The 15562-nt window shown below is 30.0% G+C and overlaps 3 protein-coding genes and 1 long non-coding RNA gene across 5 annotated transcripts; 1 reads left to right on the top strand and 3 right to left on the bottom strand.

The window, feature by feature from the left end:
- Positions 1-395: 395 nt before the first annotated feature.
- LOC125070185 lies at positions 396-1013 on the bottom strand. The gene is made up of 2 exons (XR_007119872.1): positions 872-1013; positions 396-597 (listed from the first exon to the last, which is right to left on the bottom strand). It is a non-coding gene; the product is annotated as an uncharacterized LOC125070185 (long non-coding RNA).
- Positions 1014-2657: 1644 nt separating this feature from the next.
- Positions 2658-3754, top strand: LOC125070532 (aspartic and glutamic acid-rich protein). The gene is made up of 2 exons (XM_047680432.1): positions 2658-2703; positions 2853-3754. Exon 2 carries the CDS (start codon positions 2858-2860, stop codon positions 3449-3451), a length of 594 nt encoding a protein of 197 aa, XP_047536388.1. The 5' UTR covers positions 2658-2703; positions 2853-2857; the 3' UTR covers positions 3452-3754.
- A 364-nt stretch (positions 3755-4118) lies between these two features.
- On the bottom strand, positions 4119-5222 carry LOC125070533 (39S ribosomal protein L13, mitochondrial). Its single transcript, XM_047680434.1, has 3 exons — positions 5056-5222; positions 4703-4981; positions 4119-4416 (listed from the first exon to the last, which is right to left on the bottom strand). The coding sequence occupies exons 1-3, from the start codon at positions 5077-5079 to the stop codon at positions 4183-4185; spliced, it is 537 nt and encodes a 178-aa protein (XP_047536390.1). The 5' UTR covers positions 5080-5222; the 3' UTR covers positions 4119-4182.
- Positions 5223-5922: 700 nt separating this feature from the next.
- LOC125070437 (leukotriene A-4 hydrolase) lies at positions 5923-15462 on the bottom strand. Of its 2 annotated transcripts, none has more exons than XM_047680314.1 (11): positions 15275-15462; positions 14605-14663; positions 14381-14493; positions 13167-13309; positions 11957-12068; positions 11583-11803; positions 11283-11481; positions 9658-9879; positions 7973-8120; positions 6979-7150; positions 5923-6664 (listed from the first exon to the last, which is right to left on the bottom strand). In XM_047680314.1, the coding sequence occupies exons 1-11, from the start codon at positions 15460-15462 to the stop codon at positions 6217-6219; spliced, it is 2025 nt and encodes a 674-aa protein (XP_047536270.1). In that variant the 3' UTR covers positions 5923-6216. The 2 variants fall into 2 exon arrangements, with proteins under 2 accessions (XP_047536270.1, XP_047536269.1); XM_047680313.1 differs by lacking the exon at positions 7973-8120 and adding an exon at positions 7798-7945.
- Positions 15463-15562: the final 100 nt, after the last annotated feature.

The following is a 15562-nucleotide window of genomic DNA, read 5'->3' as shown; positions in this document are numbered from 1 at the left end:
TTAGAAAATGTATTCCAATTTAGATAAGATGATTTTTTTAGCCAGAATACTAAAATTATTATATCGTTTGATATGTTTTAAATGAAATATACGTAGTGTTAACTATATTAACACAAAATTTAGAATACTAGCGAAAATTAACGTATACATTAAAAAGTGACATTTAGAGGGGTCAGGCCACAGAGTTTTTAATTTTCCATTATTGAATGTAAAGAAAAATATATTATCATAGAGCATTCTGGCTAAAAAACTAAGTTAATATAATTTATATACATTAGATAGAACGATTGAAAATCTCGAATCTAATGTATTCATTATTTTTATATTGCCAAATATATATAGCGGTAATTTGGTGTAACGGAAGAGATAATCTAAATAAATTTAAATAATGTTGGTTTCGAATTATAGAAATTGTACTTTATTCCAATAATAATAATTATTACTTAAATAAACATTGTTTTTTTTAATGTTTTAATTACATATTTCACTTTCTAACGGTATTTACTGTACTGTACTGCACTGTACTGTACCATTACAGTGCCGAATTCAAACTTAACGCTGCCCCTAGGCCAATTGGAAAAAATGCCAGTCGCAATTCTGCAAAAAGTAGATAAATTTTCTATATATAATAATTAAATTAATAAAGCGACATTCATAGCAAAAATTTTATAACATATTTTTTAATTATTCATATTTTAAAAGAAAAGAAAAAACAAAATTTTTTATTCTTCCTTCTCATTTTGCCGCCCCGAAAATTTACCGCTAAGGGAACCCTGAGTGCCCCTAGTTTAAATCTAACGCTACGTAATTAATTAAAGTATATATTGTATCTTTATACAAATAAAATATATATAATATAATAAAATCTTACCTTTACCTAACAAAACTATGATTTTGATCATTGTCATTTAAAAAAAAGTGGTCCATAGAGTAACCAAATTAAAACCGGATTTTTTCAAGTTTTTAAGTATTTTAGGTACGGATAAATAGCTTGAAAAATGGTAACAATAAACATATTTATCGGAAAATCCCTATAATACTAACTCGATCATCCACTTAAAATACACCACTCAACTATTATTATCATTTCCAAATGATTCATTATTCTACTTGGGTTATTTTAATGTTTATTAATAACTTTCTGAAGTGGATGACCTTACATTAATATTTAACTATCTTATTATTACTTTATACAATAAAAGTTTCCGCTCCCAATGACCTGTAAGGTCCTATGTCCTACGTTTTTCTACATTAGTACAGAAAAGGACGTGTAATCTAGATTACTTGATGATGCCGAAAGAAAATAAATAAACAAATTAATTTTAACATATAATATTAGTTAGAATTGATAGTTTTACAGTATTAAGTTTAAATATTAAAAATATATATGAAATATAATATATAGTCAACGATAGAAACCATGCGCAACTGCCGTGCGACGTGACGGTCTGATCCAGCGGATGCTGCATCTTTCTTGCAGCGACAATTCGGTAATAGTACCAGGGCCGGATCTACCATATGGCTTTTTGGGCTTCAGTCCAGGGCCTCGTGGATTCAAAGGGGCTCCAGCTAAGTCAAGTCAAAGTCAAAAATAGACAATAATGCGAAAGTATCCATTACTTTATTATTAAACAGATCGTATGGTTTGCAGCCCTGCGAGTCCGGCAATTAATCAAACCCATTCAATTAATTTAAATCAAGTCTACGTTCAGATATGTCTTAAGTGGGCTCCTAAGTAGTATTAGCCCAGGGCCCCCTAAACTTACGGTCCGGTCCTGAATAGTACCTATGCGACGAAAAGCACTCATATAGAAAAAAGGCGCGGCGATTGCCTGCTACCCTGAGCTTTAATGGAGAAGATTTTTATCCTATCCACTTTTTTGTATGGCACAGCTACACATCTACTTCGATACAACTCACGGTATGACTATTAGTAAGTATTACAGACGTGACATTTGCCGGATTTTCTAATATGATGTTAAAATATAGCGTTACATACCTATACTCCAGCTACTTATTCCGGCTTCTAGAGCGGAAACTATATATTGTAGATAATATAACTCTATTAACTTAAACTCCACCAAGTTGGTTGATTTTTTGAAAAAACTTTAACAACCATCATCATATTCCAGCTAATTTACACTTCATAATGTAATCTTTTACGTTTACACTTACACACTTTAACTTACATCATGAATCACCCCATCCTTTGTTGAAAACCATATGATCAAACTCAAAAGCGGATTTGGGTCAAATTGTTTAAATTCGGTTTTGAGTTTACCGCATTTGAACAGACAGAGGGTTCGTTTTTTTAGATAACAACTATGTGAATTCGGGAAGTGGGTTATTATTACCTACCATTGCAGACTAATTGGTTATATAAGTTATCTTATGATGACTTGTAATTCATGTTGAATTTGATAATTAGCACAGTAATTATCAAATTGTAATTTATATAAATTGTCAAACTGCCGGTTAAATTCGAAATGTGGTCAGATATTTCCCATATATTTTCAAGTACTTCTTTTAATTAATAACCCCTTTAAGCTATTGCATTGATTATTAAGAAATATACGCGGGTAAAACACAATCTGTGATAAGCTTTTGTTATCATGATAATAAAACACTTTAAATGTAATATAAATATGAAACATTTGTTATTGATTTATTGTCGTTTAACCAGACGGGACAGACATTTAACAGGTAATGAGATTTTGTAATACTTGATTAAAGTTTTCACTATTTAATAATAATTTTCTTATGTATTATAATATTTTTATTACTGATACATTTGCGATACAAGTTTTTTATAATATATGTATTTTATAATTTGTTATTTTTTTTATTTACAGATAAGATGAAGCTTCTCATAGCGATTACACTCTTCGTCGCGGTGTCTGCTTTCCCTCTGTCAAATAAACCGCTCCGAGATGGACCTCCAATAATTTTCAGACACTGGGAACCAACACCCGAGAACGTAAGAGAGCTCCAAAATGATCAAAGCCGTTATGAACTTATTAAAAAAATTTTAAATGCGTTGCCACAAAAACCTTTAGAAGAAATCATAGATGCCCTTAATATTATTCATCACATACTAGATGACAATCAATACGACGATGATGATGCTGATATAGCTATAAACGATGGTGAAGATGAGAACCAATCCGACTTAGCCCCCGATAGTGAAGGAGAGGCTGTGAATCTTGAGCCTCCCCCACACAGAGGCGACAACGAAAACGACAACGCTCAACAATCAAATAATGAAAGCGAGAACAGCAATAAAATTCCAAATAAACACAAACATCCAGCCGGAAATCAATCCCAGCCAGAAGATGAGGAAAATCCTGAAGAAGTTGATGAAAATGATTCTCAGGGTGAAGAAGAAATTGTTGAAACACTTGAGGGAATCGAATTTAAAGTTCCAAATGTCGTTCAGCAACAGCCTAACTAATAACCACCAACTAAAGCGCGTAAAGAAATTCTACTACCCTGCAATAAAAGTTTAGGCAAAATTGTGATATTTTGAAACATTTAGTATTATATTTATTAGCTTGTGTTTTTCGATTGTTATTATTTCTTTGTAAAAATTTTTTGTTAGTAAATTTATTAAAATGAATAACTGAAATTTTATTTAAAAATCAATTTTTCAAATTTCATTCAAAATTATTTTTTTCGAGCATTTATAAGACTTCTAATTTATTTCCTAACAAATAATTAATAAACAAATCTTCTCAGACATAAAATTCAAGTTTTAGGTGTTGTTTTTTATTATTTTGAAAGATTTCTATTTGATGTGACAAATAAATACTTGAGCAAGCCATTAGAGTAATCGCTTTTTCTTATGCTCAACAAGGTTTCAATTTAAGTAACATTGATATGATATTATCTATTATTCCACATTATTTTTTTTATTCTGACAACAATCCCAAGTGGGGTTAATATTCTAAAAGTAAAATGGAAGTTCAACCAGAAGATCAGGAAAATTTGAAGTTTATAAAAATGATTCTCAAAGTAAAGAACAGTTTGTTCATTTGTTGACATTATGCTGAGGCCACTCAAATTAATTTCCAATTCCAAAATTAAAAAATATATATTCTATTAGAATTAAAAGGCACATGTGGCATTTCAATATCTACTTTATTTATGAACTAATTATTATAATTACATTAATTTCCTTTTTTTTTATTTAAGCACATAATCCTGTGGATAATCCATGACCTTCGGGAATTTTTTGACTTCTTCCTCGGAAATATGATCAAGTCTAGTTGGAACTAAACGAAGTTGACGAATTTGATTTGACACATTTTGCATTATATCTTCTGGAATTTCTTCACCAGGGTAAATTAATAACCTCTGCATAGTGTGACGTCTTTGAAGGTTGCCTCTCATCGCTTTGTATACAGCTTTTTTAATAATCTAAGATATAAAAATAATATTACTATTAATGATATATACTATAAGAAATCTAAATTAACTTTTTTTCAGATATGTTACACATTATACAAATTAATTTGTAAAAAAAAATTAAACAAGATTATTCTATATAAGTATAGACAAAAGCAGCTGTCCTATAATTGTAAATTTGAAAGCATTCTTTAAATCACTAATTGCTTGTGCCAGTATTTTTGTAGATATAACTTTTAGTAATCCGCGCTAGATCCCTTTAACACCAATGACACTCACAATATTTTGTTACACTTACCATAGTTGGATCTTTATTGTGAACTTCCCAAGCTAAGGTCCATGTCGCACCACCCGGATATCCAGTGTGATGGAAATATGCCCGTTGGCGCCAGTCATTGCCACGGAGAGCTATCTCTCTACTATTTATACAAACGACCACGTCTCCACAATCATTCATAGGGTGATAAATTGGTTTATGCAATCCCATTAAATATTTTTTTATAACTTCAGCAGACTGGTACGGATCTTGCCACTTGCAATCAAAAATGTGCCAGGTTCTCGCAAAAGTTGCCCATTGCTAAAGCAAAAATATTTTTTAATATGCATTTCTCTTGAATTTGCTATGATATAATAAACCCTAACAAAACATACCTGGACTCTTTTTGCTGCTGACATAGTAAAAAATAGAAAATGTAACTCTTGATTATGATTTTACTGAGTCAATAGCTTGATAAATACAGTCACTTATTTGTTTTAAAATAAGAAATTTGAGGTTATGAATTCATAGCAGAAAATGACATTAATGACAACAGTCTGAAATCTGAATTCTGACATTTCAGACAGGCTGTCAAAATGTTGTGTGACAGTGACAATTTCTGACTAGTGATTTATGGGGAAAATATTATCCTCGGCCTCAGTGGACATCTTAATCACAGATTATTTAGGCACAAATAAAAGCAAATAAAATCTGTGTAAATTCGAAAATCTGGATTGTTTATAAAATTAAGTTGATATTAATAACGAAATTTTAAGATAGCGTAGCGTACGTTAAGAAGAAAGCCGTATAGTACGGTAAATAATGGAGATACATTAGTAGTAGACACAGACCGTGGTCTGATTTTTTATCTATTGGCTAGTATTTTTTTTAAGTTTCTACATTTTAAATAATATGTTAACTCAAAGAAGTTCGGTTGATTAAAGTAATATTGAAATGTTCCTTAAAAATAGTTATAAGAAAGTACCGCAACGAAAGCCTGTACTGTCGCTCTGTTAGAATGCAAAAATAACTTACTTCATATATATCCTTTTGTATATTGTTTTGTATCCTTCATATATATGCTTTGTTTTTTGATTTCAGAGATTGATAAATAATTATATGTTATTATAGTTTCATGTATTTTGTAAGTAATTAGGAATCAAGTCTTTTGATTAAATTGATTTTAATTTACTAAACCATTAAATATTTTTATAATGTCATAAATATTACAAGTAAATAATATATATAAAATAAAAACAGAAGAAGTATATATTGATTTATTCATAACAAAATATTGCTCCTTAACATATAAGGACATAGTAATTTTAAATATTTTCTGTCTGATAAAACTACCATTTTGGTAGATGCTAAAAAGCAAGACGTAACAAGGATTATGTTGTTCAACTATTTATATAGTTTAATAAAATTAAAAATACATAATGAACAATACTTAATTAAACTCCTGCAAAGCCGAAGCACATGTTACACATTTATACAACTTGACTATAACCAAAACAATAATTTTCAACAAATAAAATACTTGTTTTCTTTTAAAATCATTCACCAAGATGCAAATCTTTTCTTAATGTATAAGCAGATACGTGCATCATGTAAGGTTCATTCTTGAGGAAGTTTTCTATAGCTTGGTCCCGAACATCTTCCCAGGCATAAAGGTCTCTGTAGATAGGTCGAACATATTTCATACGTCCTTGGTGGTTGACAAATGCGAATACGTCACTCAATTTTGTTTCATCCCTACTCCTTATACACAATCTTAGCCATCTGTATGTTATTTCAGTGTTTTTGCTGTTAGCAACTTTGTATGCGTCACCAAGATCACGTAGCTTGTCTAACGGCAGGGGATCTTGGTCGATTAAAGATTGTAGCAAATTGATAATTTGGTGTGGAGTGAATGACCTAATATCATCATTAGAGAAGTTGGCAGATGGTTCATTAATATGTTCCAAGAGAGATGTCACTGATTTCGTCATAGACGTATCATAGCTGTGAAAGAAAGGATAATTATTAACACTATTTTTATCATACTTTGTACATGCTAATAAAATTGGTAGATTTCATCAATAGTATTATTTATAGACCAGGGGATCAATTCTACTAACATGTAACAGTTATGAGACATTTATTCTAAATATATTCCGATCTAAATTCGAACGAACCGTAACTTTATCATTATGTTAGTAATATAGGTAGTATAGAAAAACGGCTGAACGGCAACGATACCGTTTCGATTCGATTGCGATTTTATGACAATTTGTTAGTAAAATTGGCGCCCTTGTAGTATGACTTTAAAAACTTACTTTGGTATTACTGGTGGCATACCACTCTTGTGGAGCCAGGTATCCCAATCTACCGTCGATAAATTTTCATTATCTTTGAAGTAGTTTAAAAGGTAGCTTTTAAACTGATCGGTGTCTATTGACTGTCTTTGGAAATTGTTGAGATATGATCGCAGGAAGTCGTCAAAAACAGCTGTATACAAAAACGTAAATTATTAATAAAAAAAAAATGTGAGTGTACCAGCAGTGATATTCAGAATCTTATACCATAAGAAAGCGACGAGAAACTTAAAATTATATCTATATAACTTGCATGAAAATCAATGAATATGAATTATAGTATAATAAAATGAACTCCATGCGTTTTATTATCCTCGAATCTAGTGCAAAAGATTATTTTTAAAATTATTTTGTAGGTTGACCCTTAGGTATTCCACCACTTTTTATCCAATAGTTGCGGCGCGGAGCTATTACAGCGTTAGCAAAAAAAAGAAACGTACATATTCGTCGTACGTAACGACATTATCGTATATTATATTTAAAATCAGAAGTTACCCTATAAATCAATTTAGATATTGCTATCTTAATAAAATTACTCACTTATATTCTCATCAATAATTTAAAGGGGCTTTAAATTTGATAAAAAATATATATTTACGAATACTTTAAAAGCGTACGCTAATTCTGACGCTGGTGCGGACAACAGATTTAGAGGAGAATAAGCCCCATCCCCTCATGTAAAACCCCATCGCACGCGTACTTAAAACATATATAATTATACATGACTTATTTTAAATCTTTAAATGTTGATGTTTAAGAGTGACCATTTTTATATCATACCAGGTCCTCCGAGTAGATCTTCGAGATATCGTAGAAAGAGCGAACCCTTTTCGTATGGAACAGTTGAGAACGCGTCATCAGGATGCACTCCATTCAATTGGACGACCAAGCGAGTTAATGGATTATTATCTCCGAGGTCATCGTGTATCTAAAAAAAAATATCTTTTAATCTCACCTGGGCCTCCTATTAAATCTTCGAGGTAGCGAAGGAAGAGAGAACCTTTTTCATATGGCACTCGGGAGAATGAGTCATCTGGATGAGTGTTGTTCAAGTCTGGTACCAGACATGTTAGGGGATTCTCCACACCGAGATTACTTATAATCTGCAACATACAAATTGCAGGAGATAATGTAAAGGGACAATTTATACTTGATGGTAGGGCTCTGTTCAAGTCTGTCTGAGTACATACCACCCACTATTCATATATTCTACACTAAACAGCAATAATTATTATTTTTATGTTTAAGTTTGACAGGCCAAAGGTATTAACTATGCCAGTGTATTAACAGGCACAAGATATAAACCAAGTTAGTTACCAAAGTTGATAGCACATTAACAATGCAGGAGATAGTTAAAATGTTATTCTTCTAATGTCTATGGGAATTGGCCAATTACCAATCTGCCTACTTTGAAATATTAAATGGTTTAATTTATGAAAAAAAGGATAGCATAGGTGCAATTGTGTTAATATATTATCTATAAAGATTTTGTCTTGTCCCGTGCTACCTCACGGTCTTTTCAGTTTCTACAAATAATTAAATGACAAAAAAAACCTTATTTAATAAATTATACATTAAATATATCCTCATTTTATAATAGGCTATTTGACAATGCGAAAAATAAAGTGTCAATTATTGTAATCAATATATATTATTATGAGTTTAAAAATGGTTATTTATTAACGAAAGTTGAAAATAATAATTAATTTATTGAAAAATCCATAAATAAAAATGCATTTTTTTAAACGTTTCTCACGTGACACAAAACGATCCTGATTGGTCGGGTTTATGATGACGTCATTTGCTTGATAGGTTATCAATATTATATTCGTTTGGGTACTGTATGTGGATTATATGTGCCACAGATTACAATGCAGGGAAATGACGTCACCCTCCCCATTGCAGCGCCATACTGTCAAAGTAGCGTTTTCGCGCGCTTTATAAATATGGATTTTTAATTTGATATTTTTCAGCAAATATATACTAGAGTTAAAAAAAAAAACTAATTTTAAGGGGTTCCTTAACCTCCACTAAATAATATAAAATGGATTTTAAAAACCAGTTAAATAGCCTATTAATGATGACAAAAAATTATATGTTACATAATACTAACATCGATAAATCGCAAATGGATTGCCTAGTTAAGTCAGGGTCAATACTGTTAAATAATATAAACTGGGATTAACTTCTTTTGTTCCACCTCCCAAATAGTTATTATTGATCGAGCATTTGTTTAGAGAATATTACACAATTTATTGGAAACATACATGTTCCTTCTATTTAGCACAACTATAAAGTTACAAACAGGTAAACAGGTGTCATAATATACCTGTTATGGTGTGATATTTAATTGAGATTTTTATGAAATAAAAGGTTTACTTTAATCCCTATTTAAATATTGTACAAATTCTAACTTTTTTTTACATAACTGTCAGTCCTTCCAGTCTTACTTAAATGCAAGAGTTGCTATTAAAAGAAATATAAATATTGATGCACTTAAATAACCAAATATATTCTGTTACTCAAATGACTCATTCCATACTTTTGCCAAAACTAGTCTTTATTGCCATATCATTTCAAGGTCAAATTTGTTTAATCCCCTCTTCTCCTTTCATTAGAATAGTCTACATTCAAACTTACTGTTTCACTAAGTTCCTGCAGCCCGAGTATGCTATGGAAATCCCTGCTCTTTTTAGCTTTCACTGGATCTTCTATGAGCGACGCACCAACTTTCCTTTCAAGGAACACTGTAAAACCCTCGTTAAGCCAGAAATGTTCGAAGTTCCGATTTGTCACCAGATTGCCAGTCCAGCTGTGCATTATCTCGTGGACAATTACATCTGCTTGACTCCTGTCACCAGCCTGAAATAGAAATTGTGAATAATTTATGAGGTTCACTTATTCATTGATATAACATATTTTAAGCCTAAAAAGGTGGGGTAAGATTTTTTTTATTGTATAGGTATAGGTTGGCGGACGAGAATATGGGCCACCTGATGGTAAATGGTTACGACCGCCATAGATAATGGCGCTGTAAAAATATTAACCATTCCTTACATCGCCAATGCGCCGCTAACCTTGGTAGCTAAGATCGCTTGTGCCTGTAGTTACACTGGTTCACTCACCCTTCAAACTGGAACACAATAATACTGAGTACTGTTGTTTGGCGGTAGAATATCTGAAGAGTGAGCGATACCTACCCAGACGAGCTTGCACAAAGGTCTACCACCAAGTAAAAGATCAAAATGTAGGATGTCATTCCGATCGAATTTAAACCTGTATTGAGAACTATTTTATTTATTTTATTCTCCTAGCAATCTTGCTCCAAAACACCCTATATATAATTATCATATATGTTGAAAACAAAAACAACAAAAACTTGTGTGTGACTAAAATTTATTAAAATAATTGGATGCTAAGTGTGTTTTAGTCTATATATTGGTAATACTATTAAACTAATATTTAATATGTTTATTAAATTGGGATGGCGTTCCTTCCTTTCTTTAAATATATTTTTTTTACGATTTGTAGATACTTTATTGTTGTTTTGTATTTTAGAATTCAAATGAACCATTTAGAGTATTTAATTTAAAACTGTTGTGTTAATAATTTTAATTAGAAATTTGGATAAGAATAATTATCTAAAGCATAAAGTTTATAAAGCGAAATTCAATATTCCATAGTAAATTAGCATAACTAAACATCAGATTGTTTTTTATGGTCATTAGAAAAAAGTAATCAAAAGTTTTAATAATATGTATATCAGTTGATAAGCACATAATGTTTATTAATATAGCACATAAGCACGTTACTCATTTAAAGTGTGTCGATATTTACTTCAAATTAAAATGATTCATTTAAATACTGAAACTTTAAATTACTTTTTTGTAGAAATAAACCTACCGTCTTGAATGACTCAATATCATATATATGCTAAAAATACAACGTTTTATAATTTTTTTCGTTTTCTCCTTATTACTATTTTTTTTTCGTATTGTTTAATTGTTTTTTTGTGCAAAAAAACAATTTAAATTTATTTACAAATTTTTGCCAACAAAATAATTCAAATGATAGGATATACTGTTATCAGAATTAAAAAAAAAGAGAAAATTTTTGCTTCTATTATTTAGGGGAAGAAGGGTGAAATAACTTTGTTTATATAATAGGGTTAACCAAAATTTGCTAATAACAAACTTTATCTACCTTTCAACTCCAATCATTATTCATCAAATCAAAATTACCATAGGTAGAGGTAGATAACTTACCAATAAGGTAGGGGTAACAAACGTCAAACAAGGGTTCTCCATACCCCCATAAGGGAATGAAGGGGGTAAAACTAGTAAGTCGTACTGTGTCCATTGGTAGGGGCCGCAAAGTCTCTCCGCAGCTTGCAAATACTTTTCGGTTTCCGCAAATTCCCAGGCACTCTGTTCTATTTCCTCTTTTTCAGACCATACTTGAGACCTACAATGTATAATGACTATAAATATATATTTTTTTATAGATTTGATAGTAAATATTTTTTCTATTTAGGCCAGCCAGGCCTTATTTACAAATTGACTTACCTAGGTCCTAATCTCCTGGACTCCAGGACACCTACTGCCAGCGCCAATAAGTAGGATGGTATAGGCACGGGTTGTCTAAAAGTAGTCTTATTACCGTTGCTCTCTCCACGGATTGCACTCATGAGAACTGTGAACTCCTCAGGTGCAATTACTTCGGCTTCATAAGTGAATTTAACAGCTGGTGTATCTTGACAGGGTAGAATGGATCGTGCATGGACTGGCTAAAACAAAATACAAACAGAATTAAAGTACACATTAATTTATATAATTTAATAATAAACTTTTTACATAAGTTTAAAGAATTTTAAGCACAAAATAAGACTATATAAAATCCTTAAAGCTTTTATTAATTGTTTAATATGTTGTTGCTTTACCTGACATTGACTGAAAAGATAAGGATGCGTCTTGCCAGATGTCTGATTTGGTTCCAACCATTGCAATGCTGTTGCTGATGGCTCAGTGCTGTACTTTATTTTAATCTGCAATCTAAAGATTACACAATCATTTTTTTTTATTTCTGTATTAGTTTTTATCATAAGTAACACCCAAGTTTATGGAAAATTTCATCAAATTTGTTTGAAACTGGTATAAAATAACTTCCCAAATGTGAGACAAAAAAACAAAAGCAAATAATATGTTTTTTTTTTTTTTAATACATATTATTATTCTATTCTTAACAAATTCTCTGTTCAAACAGCAGACACAATATTCAAACAATAACCACCAGTCTCACAGAACTTGTGGTACAGAACAGGGAAATGGTTAAAGCTTTTTTTTTATACCAATTTTTATTAGGCGTATATAGGCAAGAATCAGTTATTATCATCGTAACAGGGCAAAAATGTACTAATCAATTATAATGAGCAATGTCAGTTAAGTTCAGATGTTATCATAATTCTTTCTTACTATTACGATAATTATTTCATACTAGTATTGCTCTATGTAATAATTTAAGCTACATTTGTAACATTACAGGCTACATAATATAAAGAGATTGTTTACATGACCACTCCTTACATATTGCCCCGATAAAGTATTTCTGTACAGTCACTGAGGGCCATTTGGAGACACACACAACTCGAACTATTGGTATCCAAGTTATTATTGTTACAAGTACTCTCTTTCATGTCCACAATTATAAGGTTAGACATGCATGGTTTATATATAAAACCGGCAAGTGTCATGGAAACACATTGAGTCCTGTCCGTCTTTAAAGTCTCTTCAGAATCTGAACTATTTATACTATCAAAGGTAAAATGTATGAAACTTCTAATGAGGTCGACATTTGAATAAACTTGTTCTGTTGTCTTTCCAAGTTTTAGGACATCTACTTCTCTATTACAATTGAATACAATAAGAATATTTGTCACGTCACATTAACGAAGATAGAAAATGCCTGTGCAACATTGCTACTAAGTTAAAAAATTTACATTTTCATTTAAAATGTAATGAAAAAATAAAACCTAATATAACTTTGCATTTATGATAAGAAGAATACCCAATTATTGTTTGCTTCTTAAAAAGACAAGTAAATATAAATTATTAAGGAATATCAGTCTAACAATTTTTAATTTGTAATCTTACTTTTGCTCAGGTGCAGCTGACTGGGGTAAAGTGATAGTCAGCTTTGAACCATAATTAGGAATAGGTTCATCTAATTTATACTTCAATGTTGTACCATCTTTTAATTCAACAGCCTCTATTGTTAAATTATTTGTATCCAATATCTGAAATAAATGGTGAAAATTTGAGGAGGAAATAAAGAAACAGGTTGTATGTTGTATCTAAATAAAATTAAATTTCTCCAATGTGAGAACAAATTTAAAATTGATTAATTACACAGAAAAATTTGCCTGACATAAATATACTAAATGTATAATAATGTCAGCCTTAATGTAACTTAAAACAATTACCTAAAATCTAAATACTTGAACAAAGACATCTATTCTATTTAATTGATTAATAATTTAAAAGCATATGTGAATAAATATGATACTATAATTATGATATAGTATTATATGCCGGTAAGTTTCCTATTGAATGAAACTTATTGAAGTTTAATGAAAGTAATATTACAAGGCTAAATTTAAGAATAAATTTTTCAAATCAATAGTTAACCTTGTAAAGTTTTCTTTTTGCTATGTGTACATACCATTTTTTATCTAATTGGTTTATAGAAACAAATTACTGAAGCTGTATTTGGTCACTTTTTCTTATTTGATTCGCAATAATGAGAAGTTTTGTAAAAACTTGATGTGTTTATATATTAAGAAGTTTCAGAATATATTTTCCTAAAGTGAAATTTAACACTTTTTTTGTTAATTTTATAAGAACTGTGGACTACATTTGATACATCCTGTAATATGCACAGTCCAGTTTTTGTGTAGTTATTAAGATTAAATTTAGAGATTGAATGTAAACTAAATAAATAAATGACTGAATTTATTTTAACTGTACCTAACAATAATAGTATGAAATATGATGAATTAGAATTGCTTTTAATAATGTCCATACTTCATTAGAGATAGCTAGCAAGCTACACATACATATATTATCACACAAGATAGATATTATTATAAGACTCTTCACATTTCTTCACAAGAATTTTGTGATATGTCAATATATGTCATATATATCTGTTTGATAACCTATAGTACTGATTTGATTGACAGCATTATCAATACTTAGTAAATAATATCTCTGTTGGTGCTTTTAACAAAATTGATATAACACATATTTTGTAAAAAAAAATTGGCTAAAAAACATATGCCGAAAATCTGATTAAAATTTTTACTTACCACATCCTCGATGTAGTCTAATACTTGAATTGTTAAAACAGATGTCCCATATAACATTTTCTTTTCAAAATCCACTTTGTATAATAAGTCAACATGTTTTATAACAGCGAGCTCTAAAAAAAATAAAAAACATATTGAAATATAACAAAATCCTTAAAGATTTTTCGAAAATAATTAATAATTTTATTTCAAATAGAACAATATATATGTTAATAGAACCATACCTGGCCTTGAAAAAGACGATGGATCTAATGGACTTAATGCACCCATTGTTTTCATATGACTGAAACATAACACAGAAATCGCCATAAAATAAAAAATACATTTAAAACAATCATCCATCCTTAACACATGTGTAATTCAATAGATTAAACAGCAGAATATATCACTAATAGAATTTGATACTACTCATGAGATGGCAGTAATCACATCTCAAGCTAATAAGTAAAAGTGCCTATGTGCCTTTATCACATCTAATATATATGTATATAAACTATAAGCAAACTAACAATCAATTTAGATCTTAATTTCATGCATATAAAGTTTAAATTGATTTGTAAATAACGAAATTGACATTTTCATAACCTGTTGACAAACGAGAGATTGTTTTCGTAATTAAATTTAAACTTTTACATTGATGAAAACTAACAAAAAGATAATGTGAATTTGAATTTAAATGTTATGCTTTTTGTTTTATTGTTAAAATATATAAATCAAGAAAAAGCCGAAGACGAAACTGTATTCAACTTAACAATAGTCTTCAATTAAAATACTCATTTCGTTAAAAAAGCAATATATTAAATTAAATTTTAATTGTGGTAATGCATATTTTAGTTGTAAGCTGAATTTTGTACTTTAAATTTTATACGAAATTTAGATTTATCAAGTGCCTACCTGTTTATTGCACACAATTTTTGAGTAACTACAGATGGTAGGGTTTTAAACTCGTTTTTGGAAATATAATTGCTAGTGTACGCTGGTTTTTGAGCTAAAATTGAATAAGGTCTTTGTTTTCTATTTATTAGTGAACAGCGTAAAGACAAGCGAAAATGCCGCGTGACCAGTTTGCCGATGACAGCCATTTTTCGTTTTTAAATACAGACAACTAACAATTTCAATATGACTAAAAAATACTGAACGAAGTTTTAGTTTTCCAAAACAAGTCCTTATAAAAAGGAGTAA

This window comes from Vanessa atalanta, chromosome 17 (genome assembly GCF_905147765.1).
Source record: "Vanessa atalanta chromosome 17, ilVanAtal1.2, whole genome shotgun sequence".
Taxonomy (NCBI): domain Eukaryota; kingdom Metazoa; phylum Arthropoda; class Insecta; order Lepidoptera; family Nymphalidae; genus Vanessa; species Vanessa atalanta.
The sequence above is the reverse complement of the archived record's forward strand: the minus strand, read 5'-3'. Positions and strand labels throughout refer to the sequence as shown.